The sequence below is a fragment of the Callospermophilus lateralis genome, unplaced genomic scaffold (assembly GCF_048772815.1).
Source record: "Callospermophilus lateralis isolate mCalLat2 unplaced genomic scaffold, mCalLat2.hap1 Scaffold_107, whole genome shotgun sequence".
NCBI classification, from domain to species: Eukaryota; Metazoa; Chordata; class Mammalia; order Rodentia; family Sciuridae; genus Callospermophilus; species Callospermophilus lateralis.
The window spans coordinates 683,016-709,994 of NW_027510917.1; the positions used below are offsets into that span (position 1 = coordinate 683,016).

The 26,979-nt window shown below is 34.3% G+C and overlaps 1 protein-coding gene and 1 pseudogene across 1 annotated transcript in view; one reads left to right on the forward strand and one right to left on the reverse strand.

Moving 5' to 3' along the window:
• The window catches only part of LOC143386236 (transport and Golgi organization protein 1 homolog), a 40,216-nt gene extending 38,916 nt beyond the window's left edge, over positions 1–1,300 (forward strand). Inside the window, exon 29 of the mRNA XM_076841459.2 lies at positions 321–1,300. Coding sequence (XP_076697574.1) covers positions 321–634 — 314 coding nt within the window. The 3' untranslated portion in view covers positions 635–1,300. The remainder of the gene's footprint in view (positions 1–320) is intronic.
• A 3,666-nt stretch (positions 1,301–4,966) lies between these two features.
• Positions 4,967–26,979, reverse strand: part of LOC143386227 (axin interactor, dorsalization-associated protein-like) — a 32,581-nt pseudogene continuing 10,568 nt past the window's right edge.

Genomic DNA, 26,979 nt, shown 5'->3' on the forward strand with positions numbered 1-26,979 from the left:
ATGGTAATATAGTACTTCCAAATATAAATGGAGCTCTTGTGAGATAGAAATAATTCTGCAATTATATAGTAGGGAAAGATAAAAGATAAGCCTGGAGCTAGGTAGAGCCATGTTTAAATCCTTAATATGTTGCTTCATGGCTGGTTGGCCAGGCTATAACCTAAACTTGTTCCATTTCAGTTTGCCTCATCTGGCAAGTCAGGATGTTCACCAGTTGATGTTCTAGGCTTGGGAGAAATTAAAGACTATATTAACATACTTGAAATCACCCAAGTTCAGAAATTTCTGGGTATTTACATAACTTCCTTTTTATTTTCCAGGTCCTAGTATCCGTCCACCAATAGGCTTCAGAGAATATGCACCAGGTGTTCCACCTGGACAATGGGATTTGCCTTTTGATTCTCGTGATTTTTTTCCAGGACCTGCACCATTTAGACCTTTAGGCTCATTTGGCCCAAGAGAGTACTTCATTCCTGGTGCCCCATTACCACCTCCAACTCATGGTCCCCAAGACTATGGGCCACCACCTGCCGCAAAAGACTTAATGTCTTCAGGCTTTAAAGATGAACCTCCACCTACACCCGATTCTCAGAGTAGTGAGGGCTGTTCACAGGCCTTAAAACAGGGCCCATAAAATTAACCTCTGACACTTACTCAGAAAGTGGACTATGAACTATTCATTGTGTTGAAGGATTATTGGCTTCAAAATATAAAAGTTTATTTTAAATGGTTTATGTTTTTAGAATGAAGCTGCCTTGGTGCAGTATACATTTGGAGCCAAAATATTTTCCCCCTAAATATCCCCCACTTAAACTAGAGTATCCTTCCAACTTTAAAATATGCAATAAGGAATACCTTTGTTTTAGTTAATGTAGCATATACAATTGCTAAATGGTTTAGAATGTCATAATTATGGACATTTCCTGTGGAAATGCTTTAAGAACATGTATTTCCAGTATCTTATTTTTAGTGTATTCCAGTTGATAACAGAGAAATGGTGTTTTATAAGCTTGATTTTTCTCTTTAAATATCTGGTCGCAGAGACTGTTACGCTAAAAATGTTTACTCAAAGATCATAAACTTCATTTTCCTTCTTGCTGAAGTTCTTTGTTGTAATAGTTCATAAAAAATTGTTTATTAATATTTCCCAAGTGTCTGTTGATTCATTGGATCGTCATGAGACTTTGTGCCATTGGGGAAGCATGTAAACTCACTCTCAGAACTGAAGATGGTGACTTGGCAGCATATTTCCTGTTGCTCACTGTTAAGGAGGCTGGACCTTGGTCAACTGTGGACTTATACAGAGGAATTTCTTTTACTTGTGAGAAGTCTTGTGGCTCTATTTTTGTAGCACATTCATGTACTTTTTTCTAATCACTGTCCATGTGAGAATGGTTTTCTGAGAATGAGTTTACATTAGTAGCAAGAGTTGTTTGACCTGAAGTTCTACTGCTTTTGCCAGTATTGCATTAAAACAGTAAAATATAGGGTGGTATGTTGTGTCTATAAAAAATAAGGAAATTTCTTTTAAAAAAAAATGTGCACACACACTCTTCTCTTTCCCATACCTTGCCACTGATTTTCAAGGAATATGATAAAAAAATTAGAAAAGTATAATCCTCTAAGAATGAATGAAACCCTAAGGCTTATAATGTCCTTAATCAGCAACTATGGGCTGAATTAAATTCTTTTTTTTTAGGTACTCAAATATATTTTATTTAAAAATCAATTAAAGCAAGTCCTGAATCTGTAACTACTGTCTTTAAAACAATGTTCCTAAGAACTAGCTCTCCAGAGCTGTAATTTTAATTACAGCAATTTTAACAGTACATTTTAAGAGGTTTAAGATTTAAATAAAATTATAAAAGCCTGGTACTTTTGTTTACTGCTAGACCATATTCTTCCATTCTTTAAAGTTCTAGAAAGTAATAGGATTGTTGGAACCTAGAACATATCATTGTTCTTTTTATGTCCCCTAAGTATTCTCAAAATAGGGGCAAAAGCTTCAGTGTGAAACAAAATCTCTGTGAAACAAAATCTCTAAACTACTGAAGATGACTCAGAATCAAAAAGAATTTGAGTCTGTTAGGAAGAATTCAATCTACATAGCTTCCATTTAATATCAGAAGCAGCAGCTGTGTGTAAGAGAAAAACCATATAATACCTTATGCCATTTTTAGCCATGTAAAATAAAATTTAAGTCACAAACACCAATTTTGAATGTATCTTTCAACCTCTACAGGACACATGGCAATGCTGAAGTTACTATAACTTCTAATTTTAAAATAGCATTTAAATAAAGGTGATGTCAGCTAAGAAGATAGATTTTCAAGGAAAGGCAGATTTATTTTTTTATTCAAAGCAACAGTAGTTTTCCCTCTAAAGCCTTTTTTGTATTTATTCTATTAGTAAGCTATAATGCGTTCTACGTAGTTTATCTGAGCAGTTCTGAGCCCACCCATAATTTCCTCTCCTTATATCCATCTGATTGTACCACTTCTGTAGCAAAGCCCAAGGTAGCTGCCCATATACCGGTTGTGAGAGAATACTGTCCCTTGATTCAATTATACTTTTGTATCTCAAAAGTTTTAGAAGTCCTCTCCAGCAAATTGTGTTTGAGTTTAGTTACTAAAATCATTTCATTTGTGAAGCAGTAGTGTTTCAACCTGAAAGTATTACTGCTATAGTTGTAATTATTGTCCAGTGACTCATCCACTCCCACACTAGAAAGTAAATTTAAACAACTAATTTGTGAGATACAGATTGTTTTGTGTTAATTGCTTCAAGATAAAACCACCTTTTTTGGCAGGGGAGGTTTGGTCATTCAGGTCTGAATTAAAGCTAAGCTAATGACAATGTTCAATTTAAGTTTGTTTAATGCTGATGAAAGACATTCATACAAAGCATCCTCTTTTTTTTCATATAACCCCATTCTTTGGTGGCAGCTGGGGTTGTGGCTCAGTGGTAGAGTACTTGCCTAGCACAGGCAAGGCCCTGGGTTTAATCCTCAGCATCACATAAATAAATAGAGGTTAAAAAAAAGCATTCTTATGTGAAGGATGCTAAATGTTTCTTTATATAAATTATCACTTTGAGGGGCTGGGGTTGCGTGTGAGGCACTGGGTTTGATCCTCAGCACCACATATAAATATAAAGGTACTGTGTCCATCTACAACCCCAAAAAAAAAGGTTTGTTTTTTTTTAAATTATCACTTTGATATACATGTTTTATAGTCTATGAAAAAACAGAAAGAACAATGTATCAGTTTTGCTACATTTTAATAGTAGATTTTAAGGGAGCAACTTCAACATCAGTAACATCAAACAAAAAGGTACTGAGTACTCCACAGGGTACAGAGTGCTGCCAAGCACCTTGGAAAGTTTACATGACATGGAGAAGATGAGGCCCTTCTCTTGAGAAGTTTACAGTCTGGAAATTTTGACTACTCAGAGTTTCAGTTGAGTGAACATTTTATTAAGGCAAATTCTTCATTTCCTAGAACTACTGTAGACTGAACTATTTTTGCACTTGTGAAATTAACCCAATCCAGATGAAAGAAAAGACTAAATTTGGTTGAGAATTCTTTCAGGCTCATATCGTTTTATTAACATTCATCTAGTAAACAAAATTGACCTAACAGACAACTGAAAAATTAAAGACTAGATCTCTTGAAGTGCAAGGGCTAAAATTACTGTTATTCATTTTAAAAAGCAAACAGATGGTATGATTAGGGTTTACACTAGTTTAAAAATAGGCCAAGTATTGCATTCCCTTCATGCATTGTTCATTTAAAATAGTGAATATTAAAATACATGGGTTCTACATGTAACCTACAAAAAAGCTCCTCACAAATCTTTATGTTCTGTGTATCAAATATCCACCTTGTGTACTATGAAAGTTTTATTTATGTCTCATCATTAAGTTAAAAGTAATGTAAATGGTGAAATTATAATAGGCTAATGGCCTGCATATTTTCATATGAATGTCAATATATCTAAATAGGAAATAAATGGCAGTTGTATCTACCTATATTAAAAAATAGAATATCTTTCCAGATTTTGCATACTCATCACTTTATAAAGACAAGGTATGCAGGTTTTAAGGTTTCACAGTCAGTTGTCAGAAAAACAGCAGTTGTTCCTGCAGTATCTCATTAGCATCTGACTCAATTATTTTTAGATAACATGATTTAAACCCACCCCCAAATTTGTAATTATTCTGAGAGAGATGGTTTTAATGTTAACCCTGGAATCATTAATGTTAACCCTAGAATCAATAGCAATGTGATGTAGAACAACTAATCAACATGACTAAAAATATGCTCACTTTCAGAAAAACAATCTGGTCATCTGGAAAAAAATCACAGCTACAATCTGGGGGGCACTCCCATATAAGATATTGATCTGGTCAAGGCACACTATTTCTAAGTAGAACTATCAGATGAGGGTCAATTTAGGCCAGCTCTAAGGAACAGCCTATAAGACAGACCATAAGTGATCCAATTTCCTTTCAAAGCAATCTGGTACTATCCTACCCACTTCAATTCAAAAGTTTGAAGTTAATTCAAATCAAAAGACCATATTGGAGCAAAAGTGAGCAAATGTGTAAACTCTAGCACATTCTTATTGCTGTATTTTAAAGTTTGAAGATGAGCATACGTACCACAGCAGTATTGTTCCAGGAAGCAGGGTAGGAACAGTGGTAAATTAGGAATAAGACTATTAATTGCACAATTAATAGAAAAGTAAAAACATGTTTCAAAATCTACAATAAACCTTGTATCCAAAGGAGTCATAACAATGAGGTGCTGGACTTTAGTTCTGTGGTACAGCTTTGCAAAGGACTCACTGGCCTATAGGTACGGCTCACTTCCTGCCTCCTGAAGGATGAATATGCTACCCAGAGCTATGATGGTTTGTACTGAGTGGTAAAATTCACAGAAATTCCACATTACTCATGTCAGAATCATTCCTTGTGCAAAGTTTGATGTAGATGAAGATAAAGTGGTTTCTTGGTCAATAACTGCAATTTCTTTCTTTTAAAGTCAGTGGGTTTCTTGTATCTGTAACCACAATAGAAAGATGATTGTTTAAAATACTTTGATGATTGATTTACTCCAATGTTACATTCTAGATAAGAGGGACTAAGAAGAAACATGAACTAGTAACCATTAGTACAGTATGAATCCTATGTGTATATCACTTACAGTTCTATTACAATTGGCCCAGGTTTAATCTCATCCATCTCCATGAAAGTAAAACACTTGGTGCTGGTAAACCTTTTTTTAGGCTTGTAGTGTTTGAATTCAAAGAAGATAGCTGCACCTAAGGAATTAAAACAAACCACATAAGCCAGAGACCACACATTTCTTATGTGTCACCAGAAGCCTATGATTTTACAAAGTAACATGTGTCAAACAGTCTGATGACACAACTGTTGATAACTCACTGTGGCTGTCACTCCAAGCTCATCTACCATGTCTGAGTGACATTTCTCCATATCATTTAATTCTACAAAGTACAACAAAATTGTATAGCAAGAATGTAAGCTATGTACACAGGTAGAATCATAAACTACCAAAGAATATAAAATATTAAATACCACAAGAAAAACAGAAGTTACTTAAGTATCAGCAGTACCTATAAAAATGGTTTCAATAAGCACCTATATTAGAATAGAAATTTAAAAGAGTTCCTTTGATATTTTATTTCTCTCCCTCCTGAAACCACCATGCCCAGATTGTCCTTTCCATATTCTTACAAACTAACTGCCAGTTATAGTATCTTTTTACCCAAAGCATCTTATTGAAAGAAAAAAAATAATTCCTTAACTGTTAGAAAGTAATCATTAGGTTCCTAAAAGGACTTAAGGTAATTATTAGAGAACCTGCTTCCTTAACTCTGTATTATGAGAAATACTTCCCTGTCAAATAATATTTAACCACATTATTACACAACTAGATAATGCAACTGCTAATTCTCATAATTTAAAAAAATGTTGATTTGACTTTCTTTAAGTCAATATTCATAACTATGTGACATAAGATCTTGTTTTAAGTACACTATCAACACAAACCCAGATAAGTACTGTCCTTAAGAAGTCCTTAAGAAGTCAGTAACTGATAATTACAAACCTTTGGTTAATTTTTCAATATGCTTCTGGAGCTCAATGTCCACATTAAAATGAACATATGTATCTTCTTTTCTTGAAGCCACAGGAGTATCTTGCACAGGAGTTAAATCTATGCCATTCAGATCTGGAGAAACAAATAAGTTTCTGCTTATGAGCATTCACATATACAGACGGAAAATCTAGAAACTGCAAAGGTTACAGTTCCTAAAGAGGCATGGAAAGAGCTGAGAGGAGATTCTCAGGCTAAGAGATTCCTATTTGGTGTGAGCAAGTATGTGAGAGTTGTTGAAGTTCATGGGGTATGTGGAGAGAAATGAATATAGACTGGATAGGAGACCTCATGAAGGGGACAAGGAAGCCTTTACATGGCCAAGTGGACAAAACTTGATCTTCATAGTGAAGTGGTAAAAAGAACAAACATGTTTTCCTTAGGGAATAGTCCACTATATTTTTCTATGCAAAAAAAAAAAAAAATCTGGAGTATATAATTTGCCACAATGGAGCTCTGCCACCAATTTCTAACTTTGATCAAGTATATGGCTTATTTAGAAAAGCCTTTAAACCTAACCTTATCATAATTTCCCTGTTAAGAACCCAAAATGGATGAGAACAGCCAACAAAAACCCTTTGGTTAATGAATAATTTTTCATATATATTATCTAAATTCTGGTTATACTGTTTACAACATACCCTGAATTTACAACAACCAGATGGTACGTTATATATAGTTTTAATTTTCTGGGTTTTAAAATCTCAGTTTAATCAAATTCAACATGGACTCATTTAATAACTCCTCAGTGTTTATGTGTTATTCATTTATGTGTCTCAAAAAGCTCAAAAACAATTTAGTACATTTAATAATTAAAAAATATTTACATAAAAATATTTCAGTTTAACATATGCAAAGGTAACTTAACATTTACAACATCATTAAATATTTTTGTGTTTTAAGTATGCTTTCTGAATGAGTATGCCATTTTACAAATGGTCTATCAAACAATGTAAATATTTTCCAGTATACTATATATTTGATAACTAGTAACATCGGAATTTAAAAGTGTACCAGTATTAGTGCTGTGGATTAGGTTCTTTAAATAAATCTTTTTCTTTGTGGTCATATTTTTCTTTTAATTAGCACTAATGAACCCATGGATCTGACTTTATTTCTGCAATTGATAAAAGTTCCTCCATTTAATTTCAGCACCGATCTGTTCCTTTGGTGCAAAACTACAGATTAAAATAAGCCATTTGTACTAACTATAGTTATTTCTGTAAAATGGTATCATTTATTCCTTAATCACATCTTCATCCCACGGGATTGCTCTCAGGGCATGGATGTTATGGACGCACCCTACTTCCCTGTCCCCTGATTTTCATCTGCCTCTGTAGGACTCACCTATGTAGATACCTCAGTAGCACAGGAAGAAGAGGGGCTGAAGCAGGAGAGATGGGAAAACAGGACATGGGGCTTTGTGTAGAAAACTACACACCCATGGAAGGTGAGGAGTGCTATTGTTAATCTACATCCTGAAGGCTGTAGCTGCTGTTAAGGACAATGTGTATGTTTAGTCCGCACGTTAGCTGGAATCTGAAGAGCAAAAATCTATACAAACTCAAAAGCAAGTAGGAAATATATTTTGTAAGTCTTTCAGAACTATGTTCTGTTATGATCTCTTCTAGGATTTTGCCTCATTATAGAATGCATTAAAGTAAGTTGTCACATATACAACCCTGTCAAAAACTTTGTCCCATATGAGAAAAAACATAATGCAATTTGCCAGTTATTTACCCTTTACACTAACTGTAATATAGGGATCAATGCACTGTCCAGGGTCTTTCAGACCAATTTTCTCAATCCTGATAGTGAGTAATGTCATTCCTGGTTCTGATGGCAACCTTGGTAATAAAGTACCTGGCAACAGAGAAACCTCAATAAAAGATAGCTCCACCAATATTTCAGAGTAAATACTTTGACAAACAGAAGATATAGCCTACCTCTTAAGAACTAGCTAGGCATTATGTATTTTTATGTCCAAAATTCATGAACATCTGATTTATACTTTTTTAGAAAAATATTTAATTTTACACATAATATATCTGCATTTCCCAACCATACAATCACCTTTAAGCAGAAATAATAATTTCTATAATAATAGTGTATAGTATGTACAATAAAAGTTTGTTAAAAACATCACTTGAGGAAGCCCAATTATACATAATAGTATAATATGCTCACATAATATTTATATTCCATATGTACTTCTATATTATACTCAGCATCTTAATATGAAGTGGTAGAACAAAGACAAGAAAAGCTTTTAAAATACTTGTTATTCTGTTCTAAAGTCTGAGACATTTAATATCAGAGTTGATCAATACATTCTTTCCTTTAGTTACTCCTAATAAAGAATAATTTACAATTTGATATTTATGTTTTAATTTAACTATATAGTCTAACTTCTATTCTTCATTCTATTTTGTATGATTTATTCTAAGAAAGTAGTAATATACAGACTGCCATATAAAAGGGCCATTTGTATAACTGAACATTTTCCCCAAAACCAAGTAAAATTTTTAAAACTAAAACCCACCCAGAACAACATGACAACATTCACCCACCAAGAACATATGAAGGAAGAAATCAACTGTTCAGTATGTTCCCTTTTTTGAAACTACCAGTAGAGAACAGATGCAAATAAGCTGATTTTAATCAAGTATGTATACAGAACCTCAAAATACATTTAACAAAAGATTTTGGTTGATGTTTTTCAAGTTTCTATTCATCAATGTGTTATGCTATTTTTAATGATGAGTTATTTGAAATACATGAAGCAATCAACACACTATATTTGAAAATACACATTTGATTGATGGCAAATGTGGCTTGAGGAAATTTTGGGAGGTGATGGGAATGTTCTGAACTTGTATAGTGGTGACAGATGCAAAACTCTATAGAGGTGTCAAAAATCAATGAATTTTATTCTTACAGAAGGGAAATGTTATGATATACAAATTATACCTCAACAATGCTGTTAAAAATGTATTACTTTCTAATTTAAACAAATATGAAGACAATACAGACAAATGCAAGAATGGGAAGGCCTGGAGGCTGCATTCCACTGTTGCATTAACAAACCTAAATGGGCTCAGGCTGATATCATTAAATATATACATAATACCTTTTTTATGCATCTTCTTTGATTGACAAATGAGGGTACTTTTAGAAGAGGGGGCTTGTACCTGGACATCTGGGATGAACTTCAGAGAGCTAAGAAACACCTCTGAAATTTTATGAAAAATGTGAATATGTATACGTTGATATTTATATACATACATATTCACATGTATGTATATCATATATGAATTTTTCTGCAGAAAAGTTCATTCTATTATGTAGTACATGGCTGTATAAATATGCTACAGTTTATGTACAAATTCTTGTGTTGATAGATATTTGAATTACTCCAAGTGTTTGGATATAGTTAACAAGGCTATTATAAATACTCTTCTGAACATCTTCTGGTGCCCATAAGCACCCATTTCTGAAACAGCGGAATCACTAAGTCACCTGGCATGTTACCTCTGCTGGGAGCCATCAGCCAAGTAGGTATGACAATTTCCTTGCCAGCTACTCCCATGCTGTCTAGTGGAAGGACTCCTGAAAGGTGACCTTGCTCAAGGACCAGGGTGGATCCGTGTTTAGGGTGTCCCCGGTTTAGCATAATAGGAGATTAGAGTGTTCCCCCTTTAGAATAGGGCATATCCTGCTGCCTGAGTTCCTCTTGAGTTCTTAGGGTCAGACAGTATATTTGGGAGACAGAAGCCCAGTGGAGTAGTGGATTTGGGCAGAGAACCTGGATTCCCCCAGAACGTGTTTGTAGACGGCCGGTGTGAGTTCGGGAATAAAGAATTGCTGTTTGAATCTACAAGCTGTGTGGTGGCTCGTGATTTTGTGCCCAGCCAGAGAATGCAGCAACCTCCATACCTACTATGTAATGACAATCCATTTCCCAAGGTGGTTGTGCCAATTTTTATTCCTAGCCCAAGTGCAGTAGTGTTCTCATTGCTCCACTTCCTCATTAGGTACTGTTTTCTCAGATTCTTCATGTTAGCCAATTTTGGTATAAAGAGATCAATCATTTTAATTTGCATTCCTCTGAAGATTAATAAGATTGAGCACCTTTTCAAATAAATCAAATAAATGATTTCCTCTTTCTGAATTGTGTTCAAATATTTTGCTCGATTTTTTATTGAGATGTCTATCTTATTGAGCTGTAGGAGGTCTCTATTATTTTGCTGGACAAATGTTTTACAAATAGATTCTTAGTTTTCTTTTATAAAGACTTTTTGTTGAAGTAGAGCATATACATTTTAAAATGTACAAATTGTTAGCACAGTTTGCTGAACTTTCACAAAGTGAATACACCTGTATAACTAGCATCAGATCTAGGAAAGATATGATCAGCCTCCTGGGAGTGTCCTTCCCCACACCCTATCCAATGCACTCTTCCAAAAGATAGCAACCGTTGCTAACTTCTAACACCAAGTATTAGTTTTGAATATTAAGAATGACTTTTGTCTGCCATGGTGTCTTCTGATTATGATAAATACTTACTGCTAGTAATATCAAATTTCTTAATATCTTCCTTTACAATCAGTGCTTTTTATGTTATATTTAAGAAAACTTACCCCACTCCAAAATCATAAAGGTATTATCTTGAAAGCATTTTATTGTTTTGCCATTCACACTTAATTCTTTTTTTTTTTAAGAAAGAGTGAGAGAGAGTGAGAGATTGGGAGAGAGAGAGAGAGTTTTAATATTTATTTTTTAGTATTTGGCGGACACAACATCTTTGTCTGTATGTGGCGCTGAGGATCGAACCCGGGCCACACGCATGCCAGGCGAGCATGCTAATGCTTGAGCCACATTCCCAGCCCCACACACTTAATTCTATATGTCACACAGAATTATTGTCTATGGTGTATAGTAGGAGCTTTAATTTCATTCAATTTCACATACTCAATTGTCTCAGCACTACTTATTAAAAAGACTGACATTTTCCACCACTGATCTGCAGTCCCACCTCAATCATAAATCATGTGGCAATCACTTTCTGAGTTTTCTGTCTTACCGAACTGTTTATCCTCTTATCACTAATACAGTATCTTAATTCTATAGCTGTATAAAAGGTCCAGGAACTGCAATAAAAATTCAGATGAGTTTCAGAAAGAGTCTATCTATATAAATTAAATTACTTCTTCTAATTTATGAACTAGTATATATCTTTACATTTTAAAAATCATAACATTTATTTAATAGAACTTTATTTGACCTAAAAGCCTTCAGAAATAAAGACCTACAGATCCAGGGAAAACTCCTGTTTTTATGTTTATGTTCCATGAAGAATGGACGGCCATGTAGAAATGACTGGAAAGGGGGTGTGAGCTAATGGTAAAAGGCTGCCAGGATCCTAGCAAGCCCTGTCTGGTCAGATTCTTCTTGGCCTCTCTGTATAGCCTTCTTTCCTTCTGGACCTAAGGCAGGTCCTGTCTGAAATGAGGGTTTTTAAGGGAGGGGGTAAGGGAGGGTAAGGGGAGAGGAAGGGAATAGCAGGGAGGGTAGAGGAGAGAGAGAGAGAGAGAGAGAGAGAGAGAGAGAGAGAGAGAGAGAGCTTTCTAGGTTTTATGAGAGAAGGCTTTGGGAGAGAAGGGTGGAGGACAGGAGGGCAGGAGGAGGGCAGAGGCTTTGCTGCTGAGGTTGCTTTCGGGATTCCAATCTCCTTCAGTTAGAAGTTCTCAGCAGGCCAAAACCCCACCCTTTGGGCTATCATATTCTGATCTGACCCTGCCCACCTTTCCCCTCTCCCTCCCTCTTCCTCCCTTTCTCCTTTTAAGAAAGGAATGTGTAGATCTTTCCATATTCTAAGATCTTCTTTGATTTCTCTGTTTAGGGTTCTGTAGTTTTCATTGTATAGATCTTTGACTTCTTTCCTTGATTCTCAAGTATCTTATTTTTTTTTTTTGAGGTTACTGTAAATGGGGCAGTTTTCCTCATTTCCTTCTCAGAGGCTTTGTCACTGATATACAGAAATGCCTTTGATTTATGGGTGTTGATTTATATCCTGCTTCTTTGCTGAATTCATTTACTATTTCTGGAAAGATCTACCTCGCTCTTGGGATAGGCAGAATTAATATTATCAAAATGATCATACTACCAAAAGCACTATATAGATTTAATGCAATTCCAAACAAAATCTCAATGGCATTCCTCATAAAAATAGAAAAAGCAATCATGAAATTCATCTGGAAAAATAAGAGATCAAGAATAGCTAAAGAAATCCTTAGCAAGAAGAGTGAAGCAGGGAGTATTGCTATATGAGACCTTAAACTATACTACAGAGCAATAGTAACAAAAACAGCATGGTATTGGCACTAAAACAGACTGGTAGACCAATGGTACAGAATAGAGGACACAGAGACTAACCCACAAAATTACAATCAGCTTATTTTAGAAAAAGGTGCCAAAAACATGCACTGGAGAAAAGGTAGCATTTTCAACAAATGGTGCTGGGAAAACTGGAAATCCATATGCAACAAAATGAAATTAAACTCATAACTCTCACCATGCACAAAACTTAACTTAAAATGGATCAAGGACCTAGGAATTAAGCCAGAGACTCTGTGTCTAACAGAAGAAAAAGGTAGGCCCTAATCTTCATCATATGGGTTAGGCCCCAACTTCCTTAATAAGACTCCTATGGCACAAGAATTAAAACCAGGAATCAATAAATGGGATGGATTCAAACTAAAAAGATTTTTCTCAGCAAAAGAAACAATCTGTGAGGTGAACAGAGAGCCTACATCCTGGGACAAAATCTTTACCCCTCACACATCAGATAGAGCACTAATCTCTAGGGTATATAAAGAACTCAAAAAGCTAAGCACTGAAAAAACAAGTAACCCAATCAAAAAATGGGCCAAGGACTTGAACAAACACTTCTCAGAAGAGGATATACAATCAATCAACAAATATATGAAAAAATTTTCAACATCTCTAGCAATCAGAGAAATGCAAATCAAAACTAAGATACAACTCTAATCAGAATGGCAGCTATTATGAAGACAAACAACAATAAGTGTTGGCAAGAATGTGGGGAAAAAGGTACACTCATACATTGCTGGTGGGACTGCAAATTGGTGTAGCCAATCTGGAAAGCAGTATGGAGATTCTTTGGAAATCTGGGAATGGAACCACCATTTGACCGAGCTATTGCTCTCCTTGGACTATACTCAAAGGACTTTAAAACAACATACTACAGGGACACAGCCACATCAATGTTTATAGCAGCACTATTCACAATAGCTAAACTGTGGAGCTAACCTACATGCCCTTCAGTGGATGAATGGATTTTTAAAAATGTGGCATATATACACAATGAACTTTTTAAAAAGAGAATAAAATCATGGCATTTGCAGGTAAATGGATGGCATTGGAGAAGATAATGCTAAGTGAAGTTAGCCAATCCCCAAAAAACAAATGCCAAATGTTTTCTCTGATATAAGGAGGCTGACTCATAATAGGGTAGGGAGGAGGAACATGGGATGAATAGATGGATTCTAGATAGGGAAGAGGGGAGTGAGGGAAAGGGAGGAGGCAGGGGATTAGCCTCCTAATGAATGTGGAATGAATGTGATGGACATCATTATCCAAAGTACATGTCTGAAGACACAAATTGGCTGTCAACCTACTTTATATACAAACAGTGATAAGAAAAATTGTGGTATATATGTGTAATAAAAATTGTAATGCAAAAAAAAAACAAGTACATGTATAACGTGAATTGGCGTGAATATGCTTTATACAAAGATATAAAAAATTGTGCTCTATATGTGTAATAAGAATTGTAATAGACTCCATTGTCCTGTATTTAAAAAAAATAAAATCAATAAAAGAAAAAGAAGGGAATGGGGAGTGGGTAGGGAAAAACTGTGGAATGAACCCAAACTAACTTTCCAATGCACATATGTGAATATACTATAATGAAACTCATCACTTTGAATATCTATAAGATACTAATTTTAAAAAATGTAAATAAATAGATCAGTAAAGTGGATCAAAGGGAACAGTGGGAGGGAGGATGGGGAGGGTGAAGGGACTGAATTGGAGCAAATTATATTCCATGCATTTATAATTAGTCCAAATGAATCTAATGTCAAGAATAACTATTATGAACAAATGAAAAAAAGAATAATGACTTCACTGTTTTTATAAAATGCATTCTCATAAACAATTCAATCAAGAGAAATGAAAAAAGTAAAAGAGAACGTACAATTCAACATCTCACCAACCATAACAATTATTAAGTCACTCTTCCATCTTTTTCCCTAATTTCAAGATTACTCCAGTTTCCTTTTCCTTTTGATATTCTTTTCTTTCTTTCAACAAAGGTTTATTTTCTACATAAAATTCTTATATTTCTTTTGTTGAATTTATAATAAGGTCCTTGATATTATTTAATACTACTATATATATTATAATAGTTCATTTTCTAACAACTATTACTTGTTTGAGATAGAATTGATTTGTCTGTACAGATTTTATATCCAGAAACCGCATTATCTTATTAATGAGTTATGAATAGGTTTTTTTGCATATTCTCTATATATTCATAAATATGCAAATAAAGAACATCCCCCCTTTTATATTTCATTTTTCTTATCCTAGTGCAGTAGCTAGGGCTTCCAAAACAATTCTGATGAAAAGAAGTAATAGACACTCTTGTTTTGTTCAAATTCATCATTAAATGATTTTGGGTTGTAAATGTCATGTAGCCATGTTTTATCAAGTTAAGGATGTTTTTCTGTTCTTTGCCAAGAATTGTTTAAAATCAAGGCTGTATTTCAAACTTAACTGAGAACTTTTTCTGCATTGTTGACAACATTATGAAATCTTTCCCCTTAATCTGCTAATGTGAACTACCTTGATAAATTCTGCTAATAATATATTTTTAAAAATCACTCATTAGTTCATGGAGATTTTCTGAATTATTTTCTACACCATCCTATGTATCATAGTTTATTCAGTCAATCTTCATATGGCTACATTATTTCTAACTTTTTATCATTATAAAAAACACCTCAACAGAGAATCTGGTATATATGCAAGTGTTTCCCCCTCTTTTTCCTGCATTTTGCGGGTGCACCTTCAGAGTAAATTCTCAGGAATGGGATTGCTAAGGCAAAAATATGTACTTATATGTTGTTAGAGAATGCTCAATTTCCCTCCAAAGGAACTCTACCATTTTTCTATTCCCACCAGTGATTAATAAGTACCTATTTCCCCTAAGACTCACCAACAGTAGCTTTAATTTAGGTTTTTTATTAAAAATATAGTTGAGTATCTTTTTATATATTTAACGGGTATTTTTAAATGTGTGTGTGTGTGTGTGTGTGTGTGTGTGTGTGTGTGCGCACGTGCGCACACTCGCTCATGTTGTCTGTTCCTCTCATGTATTCTGCTTTGGTTATTACAATTAAAATTTTTCTTTATATATTATGAATGTTGGGTTGGGATGTAGCTCAGTGGCAAAGTGTCTGCCTTGCATTTGCAAAATCCTGGATGCGATGCCTAGTTCCAAAAAAGACAAAAAAAAAGAACCCACCCTACCCCACCCCCCAAAACCCCCAAGAATGTTACCTCTTTTATGTCTTACCTCTTTACTACCCTTTTTTTGACAGTCAAAAGACGATTGCTTTACAACTTTCAAAGTCTTTTTGATGTTAAGTTTATTTTTTTCCAAGTTGATATTAAACTTGTTGTTACTTTGGGGTGAGTCAATTTTATAACCTGTCATCATCTAGATCTTTCAGTTGAAATGGTAGGGCTGATGCTACATTCCTTACCAACAATCTTTTTGCCTGAGATTACACAGTAAGTTTAATGTAATCATTATGCTTCAAATAATTTAATATGGAGGCAGTGATTGCAAGTCTGAATTTCTTGTTTAATTCAAGGTAGAATGTCAAACATTGTGCTCCATGATGAAGGAAGCTGACTGTAATTAAGATCATAGATTACATACAAAGGTGCCTATTTAAGGTGTTTCAGAATGGTCTATGATGTGCTCTCTCTCTGCATGGTCAACTCCTACATACTCAGTGAGTCCTAAATCTGGCTAGATTTATTGAACTCCCTCAGCCCTTCTTTTTGCCAACCTATGACATTGGTGCACATCTCTAATTATAATCATGTGCTTTTGGCTCTGTCTTGCTGACTACACAATAAGCATCCTGAAAGGTGTTGGAACTGTTCCTTTTGTAGTATGCACAAGGAATAAACAGATCTTTATTGAAGAAATATTTTATTGAATGAATGACTGAATTTCCAGTTCTAGAGGTTATCATGCTTTAGTAAACAAATGGCTAGAGAATCTATATCAATAAGTGAAGAAATAATAAACATAAAAGAAGATCAAATACTAAAATAATACCATACCATCTATAGCTCCCAGGTAAGATGAAAAAGGTTGCATGTTTTTGCATCAAAGATAAAACCATGATAGTTGTAAATTGAGCCAATGCATTAAAAGGAAGGTTTATAAGTTAAGAATTAACATATCCAATTTCATAGTGTAATATGAGAACAAGTCAAGTACATTCATAAAATCTGAAGACTAACAAGGATAAGAAAGAAATCACTACACACAATCCAGTGTAAACTGTGCTATTCCAGCTAAATCATCTGCTCTCAGATCTAGAACAGAGATCAGAAGAAATGTTCTTCCACATGGAATTGCTATGTAAATAAGAAATAGCTAACACTTGTGAGTATTTGTGATGTGCCACTTACTGTCCTAATCCTCTCATCTAATCCTCACAACAATAGTTTAGTTCTATTTTTCAGAGGTGAAAAGTGAGGCATAGAAAAACAAATTATCCATAATCACACAGTAGTTTGGCTACAGAGTCCATGCTTTTAACCATCATGTCCCATTTTAACATCTTTATTTTAATTGTCCCTAAAGCCTTAAAAGGAACTGCAGGAGAACCTCCCCATCTCAAGCTTCTGCAAAGTTCCTTTTGCCATGTAACATAACAGTCACAGGTTCCCAGGATTAGAATATAGACATTTTTGTGAGGCCACTATTTATGCCTTATACTTTTAAATATGGAAAACTCTAAATGGCTACAGCTGTCCAAACCAAGTTTTCAATAACATCCCAGGAATGTTATTGAGCTGTCACTAAGAACTCCAAGTAAGGGAGTGATTAAAAAAGAGTAACATTTGAACTTTGTACACTGGGCAATGCACATTCACAGGAATGGACAGAGACTGAGTAGCCCAGATAGCAATATGATAGGTCTTTAACACTCAAATAGCAGTGAGCAGCAGGACTGTGTTCATTTGGTTAATTCCACTTTCAGTTTTTACTGCAAGACAAAGGAAGCCATTGGTAGCTGGTGAGCCCCAAGTTGTACTGAACACAGAAAGCACGTCTTTTTCTGACTTATCTGCCCCAACCACCTCTTATGCACCAACCAGAGCAAGCATGCTCTCACTGGTGTCAAAAAGAGTTGTAAGGAATTACTCAATTCAGTGGGAGTTTCTGTGAGAGGAAGATTCTAAGCCTAAACCTAAAGACAACTCTGATAAAGTAATGACAATGAATTAGAAGGTTTGGAACCATTTCACCACATTACTGTAATAGGGGACACCAAAAAGTTCATTTTGTTGATGGAAACTATTTATTAACAGGTAGTACTTGGGTAAAAACTCAAGTTGCTCTATTTCATTGTGCTTCATCTGTGGAAAACAATTTATGAAGGTAGCTATGGATCCCCCAAATGGCTGTTTGTTAAACACAGACGAGTTCACTCAAGAATGTTTTAAAAACTGTGTAAAAGCGTCTGACCTAGCCAAGAATGTTACAGCCACTTCCACTGTGGAGAGGAAAGGGAATTGTGCAAGTAAGGCCTCTGCCTCTGCTGGGCACCCCACAGCACTGACACAGACCAAACAATGAAGCACCACTCTACCTGCAACAGGTACAGAAAAACAATGGGAGAGCATCTGAAGCCCCCCACCCCCCGACCGCAACTTCTTTGTTCCAAGAGAATGCTGAGAAAAATGAAGGTCTGAGTATCAAGTAGGATGGCCTCACATTCAATAGTCTCTCTGTAGCCATAGAGATCATGGAGAATCAGACAATGAAAGGACCACCAGCCTGAAGATGAATCTGGAGTGACATGGATATGAAGGTCAGTGGGATTCTTAAGACCCTGTCCTCACATGCAGAAGGGGAAGTCATTTTTTTCTTTCAACTTTTTATTTTTGCTTTTTAAAAATTGCTATTGTTTATATCTCATATCATACCATAAGGACAATTTCTAGTCCAAAATTGAAAATGGCATGACAGTCTTTGTCCAAAATAGTACATTATTGTCTAGGTCAGAACATTAAAAGAGGAAAATTACCAAAGATTATATTTTTTTAAAACACTGATTTGAGTTTGCTTATTGAGTAATTTCATTTGCTTGGCTTTTTACATAATATTGTACAAATGTTTGTCACAGGCATTTACTTCAATAAGAGGTGAGTCAGTGTTCATTTTGCCTTGGTGCTTGGTGAATTAAATGTCATGAATAAGAAGTACAAAATTTTTATCCATACTTTTAGGACAGAGATGTACCTGATATCTAAAATGTAAACTAAGCATTATCATATGTATATGATTATATATGTCTTCTTTGTTTTAGATTTATCATACTTGTAATTAAATTCAGATGTCTGATACTACCAATTCAAAGTCTGTCACACACTTTTTTTAAGTGCACATTTCTTTGTAATTTTAAAATGCAATAAAAAGGATATATATAAAATAATATTTTCTAATATTTTGGGATAATTTTAACATAATTTAAAATAATGGTATTGTCAAATCATTATTTGGTCATAACATTTTGTAGATGGCACAAAACATGAAATGGGTCTTAAAAATCTAGCAAGAGAAAAATTTTGCAATTTGTACTGCACATCTGCAATTTGTACACACATAAAAATTGTGTGAAAATATAAAAACACATGCACAATTTCTTTTGGGTGGTAACTGATTAGTAGTTGAGAAACTGCTCCAACCTTTCAAAATAAAGAGTAAAATCATAAGAAGTTTGTTCACTTTGAAATTACATTAAAAGTTTGATAAAAATCTTAGGGGTCATTAGTTCAAATAATAATATTTCTAAGTCTGTCAAAAATTATACCTGATTAAAGTTGTTTGTATATAGGTTATATGAGTATGTTCTTGTTTTTATTTTCTTTATTGACTGGTACTAGAAATATGTATTTTTCTGTGTTCAGAAATATGTGATTTGGATAATGGCTGAATTCTTAAGTGTCACCATCATATCTGGAAAAAAATAATAAATACTCTCACAAAACCTACGATTAATCAGTGGGTATATGTTTCATACACAGATGCTATTTAGTATGCAAGGAAGAGTTACTACAGGTGCTGGGTTAAAAATTTGAGTGGCCAGAGCACTTTCAAGAAAAAGCAGGCCAGATGTTGCTTAGAGCCTTGATGAAGAGCCTACTCAATAGACATTTCCTATGAACCAATTTCTGCAAAGCTCTGGAGAAAACCTTTTTTGAATTCAAGTGACAAGATTCATGGATTAAAAAAAAAACTGAGCCAGACATAGTGGTGCATGCCTGTAATCCCAGCAACTTGGCAAGTTAAGGCAGGAGAGGCCAGCTGGGCAACTTAGCAAAATCCTGGTTTCAAACTAAAAAAATAAATCAAAGAGCTGGGGATGTAGCTAGGTGGTAGAGTACCCCCAACTTCAATCACCAGTACTACAAACAAACAAGAAACAAATTATAAAAAAGAAATCTTAAAATGTTTCCAAAACTGCTTGAGAGTAATAGAATATTAACAATCCTTAAAACTATTGAAAAACAGCTAGGAGAACTACCAGATAACATTGAATGGTATTTTCCTTTCCTTTCAACATAAGTACATGACTGGATGAGGGACTCTGGTTCTGACTGTTTGGCTCAGTCTGAGAATTTGAGACTTTGAGAGGAAGGAAGTCCTCAGAGAGCCAGAGTCTAACTGCATACTTTGGTGGTATTTACTGATTAACCCTAGATATATTCTGAAATTCTGTGAAATAAGGATGCCTTAATATTCATGGAACAGCAATGAATATTTTGTTGCAGTGTTCAACTTCCTATATGCATGGGTAAGAAAAAAACTGCACTTTAGCTGAAAATGAAATCCATATTTGCTTAACTCTCAAGTTCAACTCAGAATTGAATATTTATGCAGGAAAGAAACAAGTACAGGTTTGATATTAAAGAAGTAAGATTCACTCTTCATTTTGAGTTTCAAAAAAACATTTTTTGTACATATCTAAGACTATATAAAAGATGAATAACAAATACAAATCTAGAATAATGTTGAAATTGCTAGGCTTATGTTTAGGTCACTCAGAAATGTTTTTTAAAATTTTGTCTAAAATTGTGTCATGGCTATTTGTGCATGTGGTACTAGGAAATGAATGTAGGGCTTCACACAAGTGAGGCAAGCACCCTACCACTGAGCTACATCCATAGTTCTTTCTATTTTGAGACAAATTCTCTCTAAGTTGTCCCCACTGGTCTCAAACTTGCAATCCTCCTGCCTCAATTTCTCAAGTAGCTAGGATTATAAGCATGTAATCCTGGCCAGCTATTTTTTTTTAATTTCTATTACTTTGGTTTATCATTTAGAAGCTTTAATATTCAACATGATAAATAAATTTTCAGGTAATAAATGATAAGTTATAAATTTATATCCTCTATTTAAATGAAATCTACTGAGATTACCTTAAGAAAATTAAACTACTATTTGGACTTAAGCCAGTTAGTGTTTAATGCAGTACACAAAAGTTACTGTTTGTCTTATGAGAATTGAAGGCTTTGAAAATGATATTAATGTCAAAGAAAGGTTTAACAATTTTTATTCTTTTCAAGAAACGTTGGAAAAAAATCCATTTTTAATTTTAAAAGGGAATAAACTACTTTTGGTTATACCATATTTATATATTATACTTCATCTCATTAGCTTAACAGTAGTAGTGTTTAGCATGTGTGTTTGTCAAAACTCATAAAGCTGCACACTAAAAAAGATGCCTTTTATATATGTAAGGGACACCTTAATAAATATTTTTTTAAAAAGAGCACAATAAGCTAGATGCTATGGCACAAGCCTGGAATCCAGGCGACTTGGGAGGCTGAGGCAGGAGGATCCCAAGTTTAAGACTAATCTCAGCAACTCAGTGAGGCCCTCAGCAACTAAGTGAAATCCTATCTCAAAATAAAAAATAAAAAGGGCTGAGGATGTGGTTCACTGGTAAAGTAACCCTGTGTTAAATCCTCAGTACCAAAAAAAGTACAACAAACTTACAATTATATAAATTACATAAAATAAACGTAATAAAAATGTTATAATTCTTAGAAGCACCCTGCATATGATAATGTAGACACAACACCCTTATCACGACTGAAATCTTGGATGTCCACAGTATAACAATTTTTTCCCATTCTACAATTAAGTTAAAGGTTAAATTGTCCTTCAATGACATTTTCAATTTTATAATGACACAGGCCCTTGAAAATATCATCGAAAATCAAATATAGCCAATTGAACTATATGTACTCTTTCTTACTTTGAGGAAAATAATTCAGGGAATAGAAGGGTTTAGTGAGCTTTCTGTATCTCTGAAATAAAATACCAAAATGCTATATCAGAATACAAAAATCTGATTACTTTGGGCTTAATCTTTCATAGCAAATAGACTTAATTTACAGAGTTTCTTTTCAACTCAGCAACTTGAACCCCATAAAGACCTTAATCTGTCCATTTCATGACTTATATCATCTGCTTCAAGGATCTTGTTTGCTACAGAAGTATAGCTAGTGAACAAATAACCAAACCAGAAATTTATAGAACTGGAATCTATTTCAATTATAGCATGTGGTTTGAAAAGGAAATAAAAAATACAGAAAATTTTTAGCAAATTTATTTACCTCATCATCTCAGCAATCTTGAAATTTCCTACAAATATGACAAGTAAAATATAGCTCTTTCTTCATAAGGATAAGCAGATTGGAAATACTTACCTTGTACCAAAGAAACACTAACAATAACATTTTATAGTGACTGTAATTTTTCCAATAATCCTATGGTGTAGGACATTAGCACCATTTAGAGGTGATAATGAAAATACAGTAGCCACCACTACACCAGCAAATGAAAAGTATCATGCCAAATGCTTTGTATGTGGGGCCTTAATTTTCACTGTAACCCTACAAATTAGGCATTGTCAACATCTCCTTTTATAAAGAATTAAGTACAGTCACTTAACTACTGATTGGCAGATGTTAGACTCAAAAGTGCAGGTATCTTGTTTGTCTAAGCCTATACTGTTTATATTTCAAACGTCTTCTACCAAAGAGTATTTAAATTACTGGAATCTGACTTTAATTATGAAGTTTTCTGGATGATAAGTATATTATATTTAATTATACCATAAAGCATAGAGTCTTTTAAAAAATGCATCACAATAGTACAGTGTTATTTCTACACTTCCAAAAATGAACTAGTTCATCAGAAGTAAAAACTGTGCACTGTATAAGAACAGAAGAAAGTATAGAAGTGGAAGAGTCAAAAAATTTACTCAGGGTGCTTGACTAGGGTATTTTACAACCTTGTCAAGATCTTCCACAAATAAAAAGGACTTGCTATGTATTTTTTATTTCCCTGTTAAGGGCAACTGTTTAGTATCTGTTCCTCCAGGTCCAGGTTTCACAATCATATATGATTATTTAAAGAACAGCTAGATATATAAAGAAAATAATTAACATAGCAAACAGTTACTCTAGAAAGCCTACCTACAATGTTGGTCCATGGCTAGCATCTGGGAACCTGGATTTCAGCAGGATTCCCATCGTGCCCTGTTAAGAAGATCACTGTGCCTAAACGGTCCATGCAAACAATATGGTTTGTGCTGAACACTTGCTTTCTTCCTGGAGTCTGTAGTTTTGGTTCATGCTAACCCCAATAAGTGTCTTGTGCACTGAATCTCTACAGTGCTTCCCCAATAGACAATATTTTTCATTTCACAGGTGTGAAAGAATGTTGAGAGAATCGAGTACATATTTGACTCTGCTGGGAGAGGACTCTTAGAAGTTTGGTTTCCTCTGGAATTTGTCTGTGTGCCTTTACCCTTTGCTGATTTTGTTCTTGTGTTTTCTTGTTGTAATGGCTCAGAATACAACTGTGAGTACAGCTATATGCTGAGTCCTGTGGGTCTTCCTAGCCAATCACTAAACATGGGATGTTTTGAGGATCCCTGACACAAATAGTAAGATACTTTCACAATAAACCGATAGCTACCGCTAACAGAATGGCCGTGATAATTTGCTTAAGATTGGCAAACTTGGAGATGTTTTACCTGCCACTAACAAGTACAAAAGTAAGTTCCAAACACCTGACCTTGAATTATATAATGTACATTTTTTGTACCCACCAGGCACTCTAGCAGGAAAAGAATCAGGAGACCCTGCTCCAGCACCACCTTATTCTTCATCTTCTTCAAATTCTAAATTCTCTTCCTCACCAGGGGCTAAAATTCTCCTATATAAAAAAGGACAGAAAAATTAGTGAGCTACTCCACTTAATACACCAGCTAACCCTCAAAGCCACTAACTTCCCAGATAAGATGCTGATTATTAGGTTAATGTTGATATAAATGTCAATGTCAATCATTTCATTGCTACCAATGGTATCAGTCATATCACCAATACCAAATTTGATAGGGAAAAAAATCCAGAAATATTTAAAAAACAGGCATAAAATAGATAATAAAATCAGAAGACAAAATATGGATGCTTATTTATTTACCTTAATGGGACAGGCTGAACATCAAATGGAAATTCTTTATTATATGTGAGAATATTCTTTAGGACTAGAATAAAGACATAGACAAACATTAGTCTTATATCTTATATCTTAGTCCTACATGTTATGTAAGTCTTATATATTAGTTAGTCTTATATGTTATATCTTAAATTGATACTTTTAATCGTATTTTATAGTGTATTAACCACACATTAATATATGTATTTTAAATTCCGAGCTTCACTATCATTTCAAGACTATGCAATTGACTACTGAGTGTCTTAGCAAAATAAAAATGTCCATAGTGGACTGCAGGTACCAGTATTTTCAGAGTACTGTAAGATCTCCAAGGAAAGTCTCAGAGCCCTGATAGAAAATGAACCATAAAATAATTCTCCAATGTACAAGGTCCTAGGTGATATGGGGTGAAAGAGAATACCTCTTCTCCTGAAGTATTTTAACTAAAAGATTGATACTGAAGATGACTAATTAAAGAGAATAGATAATCACATCTTATTCTTTATCCTAAGTAGATTTCCCTCAATACTTATCACACTGGTAAGGTTTGTAGCAACAAGGTTATAATTCTAATATTCCTTTTATGATGAAATTTATTATATATGTGTACACACATATATACATGCATATATATGTGTGTGTTTGTGTGTGTGTATATATATATATATATATATATATATATATTTACACATGTGTACACACACACACACACACACACACACACACAGCAGACTCTCTCCTCAGGGAAGTCATCAAACAACATAATGCTATCACCTCTTGTGTCCTGGTTGATTACTTTCTGGAATGTAAGCCTACAGACAGATGCTATACAATTCTATCTGTATCTGGAAAAGTATTTTATGAAATTTATTGTTTCATTTCCCAATTTATGGGTTCCTAGTGACTACCTGCAATTATTTCAAGGTGAATATTTAGCATTATTAATTGGGCAACCCATGATTTTTACTCTAATTACTCAGACTTTAATTTTGGAGTCTTGCAGATTTGAGTTAAAAGGAGTATGGCATATTGGATTCCTAAATAAGGAAATTCAAAAAGAATAAGTTGTAATTACATAACTTATTCCAATAGGAGTCAATCATCCAGTGAGAAAGAAGTTGGAAACTTGTATCTAGATTCTCATTACTCACTCTTAATTCTCTCTCCCTTTAGCTCTTCCTCATCCTTTATCTCTTTCTTCTTCTCAACAAATGCATATCGAGTACTCACAATGTTCCAATCACTGCTTTAGGTGTTAAAGATACACAGTAATCAAGAACTCATATTTGGACCTTAGACTTTTCTAAGGAAAAGTAGACAATAAATATGCCAATAAATAAACTAGATAATGTAAGATGTGATTAGTGGTATGAAGGATACAAACAGGATGCTGTGTAAAAGCAGAGAGAACTTGGTAGAGTAGCTAAGGTAGACAGGGTGCCTTTCGAAACTAAACTGTAAGAAGACATTTGAGCCAAGACCTGAGATGAGAGGAATCATCCACAAGTGGCTCTAGCATAAGGGCTTCCCAGGTATTAGAGAACAGGCTGGAGCAACAACAAAGGTTCCAAGTAGGAAAGAGTTTGCCTTATTCAAGGCATAGAAAGGACTGTGAGAACTTAAGTCTGACAAGCAAAGGGGAAGCAGCAGGAGATCAAAGTAGAAGGTTTAAATCAAAACCTAGCCCTACAATTACAACAATAACTTGAACATTTACATAAATACTCTAATCTCCCCAGTTCTAAAATGAGAATGCTACTTCCTTTACAGGCTATTGAGAGAATTACAGCCTAAATAAATGTATACAAAATGGCGAGGGAAAATCTAAAATGGACATTCACTCTCTCCATGACCTTTTTGATCTAGTTGACTAGAATCCTAATATTTCTTATCTTACTAAGAAGTACTGTTTATTTTTTAATACAAGAACATCTTTTCTATACTTCTGCATGATCATTGTTACTAAACTATTAAATCAACTCAATATTAATAAGTAATATTAATAAATATTGATCACTTACACAACAATGGAATAGATACCCAAGAATGGGGAGCAGGTAACAAAAAGATCATGTCTCACTTATATCAGAAACAAAAACACAGAAAGGATCATATTGTAATAAGAGTTTAATAAAATGGGCAAAAAAATCAACCATTAAAAATGTATATAACAATAATTTTTAAAAGTTGATCCTGTGATGGTGGCATGTGTCTGTAATCCTAGGTACCAAAAGCCTGAGTCAGGAGGACTAGAAGTTCATCTGCCTAAGCAACGTAGGGAGACCCTGTCTCAAAATAAAAATAAAACAATAAAAGAGCTGGGGTTGTAGTTCAGTGGTAGTGTGCTTGCCTTGCACATGTGGCACTGGGTTCGATCCTTAGCACTACATGAAATAAATAAATAAAATAAAGGTATTGTGTCCATCTACAACTAAAAAAGTTTTAAAAAATAAAAAGGACTGGAAATACAGCTCAGTGGTAGAGCACCCCTGGGTTCAATCCCCAGTACATCAAAAACAAACAAAAAAGTTGAAAAATATCTTGGTTATTAAGAATATCTTGGCTGAGTGTGGTAGTGCACACCTGTAATCCCAGTGGCTTAGGAGGATTAAGAATTCAAAGCCAGCCTCAGCAAAAGTGAGGCATAAGCAACTCAGTGAGACCCTGTCTCTAAATAAAATACAAAATAGGGCTGGGGATGTGGCTCAGTGGTTATCTTGCATTTGTATTGTAACAGAATAATTAAATAGTATTTTCTTTTCTTTAGTATCAAAGCTCTGAAGAGGAAGTATTTGCTTTAGAATAATAGCTTTGTTATATTATTTTTACAAGTTAAAGTATTATCAAACATTTAATTTATGTGAATAGCTTTAGAACTAAAAA